This window comes from Haliaeetus leucocephalus, unplaced genomic scaffold (assembly GCF_000737465.1).
Source record: "Haliaeetus leucocephalus isolate CR32 unplaced genomic scaffold, Haliaeetus_leucocephalus-4.0 Scaffold151, whole genome shotgun sequence".
Lineage (NCBI taxonomy): Eukaryota > Metazoa > Chordata > Aves > Accipitriformes > Accipitridae > Haliaeetus > Haliaeetus leucocephalus.
Genome location: NW_010972587.1, coordinates 15,858,945 through 15,859,240, shown reverse-complemented (window position 1 = coordinate 15,859,240; position 296 = coordinate 15,858,945). Strand labels below are relative to the sequence as shown.

General features: G+C 75.7%; 1 protein-coding gene across 1 annotated transcript in view; it reads right to left on the bottom strand.

Moving 5' to 3' along the window:
• The window catches only part of WDR91 (WD repeat domain 91), an 18,203-nt gene that overhangs the window by 17,463 nt on the left and 444 nt on the right, over positions 1 to 296 (bottom strand). Inside the window, exon 2 of the mRNA XM_010561991.1 lies at positions 187 to 291. Within this exon, the coding sequence (XP_010560293.1) occupies positions 187 to 291 (105 nt within the window). The remainder of the gene's footprint in view (positions 1 to 186; positions 292 to 296) is intronic.

Here is a 296-nt window from a genome sequence, read left to right as displayed (position 1 = left end):
GCCCCGCCGCCCAACCCGGCTCACCGCCGCCCCCCGGTCCCGCTTCCCCTCACCGCAGTCGCCGCAGCTGAGGCGCGGAGGGCGGCCCGCGGCCTGCCCGGGGACCTGCGTCCTGCCCGCGGGGGTACCCGCGCCCCGCCGGGAAAAGGCCCCCCCACACACTTCTGACAGGCGTCCGCCGCTCACCCGGAAACCCTTCTCCCGGTCCGCCTTGATCTCCGCGTCCAGCTGCTTCAGGGCGGCGGTGAAGCCGCGGAAGAGCAGATACTCCCGCACCAGCTCGTCCGTCCGCTCCG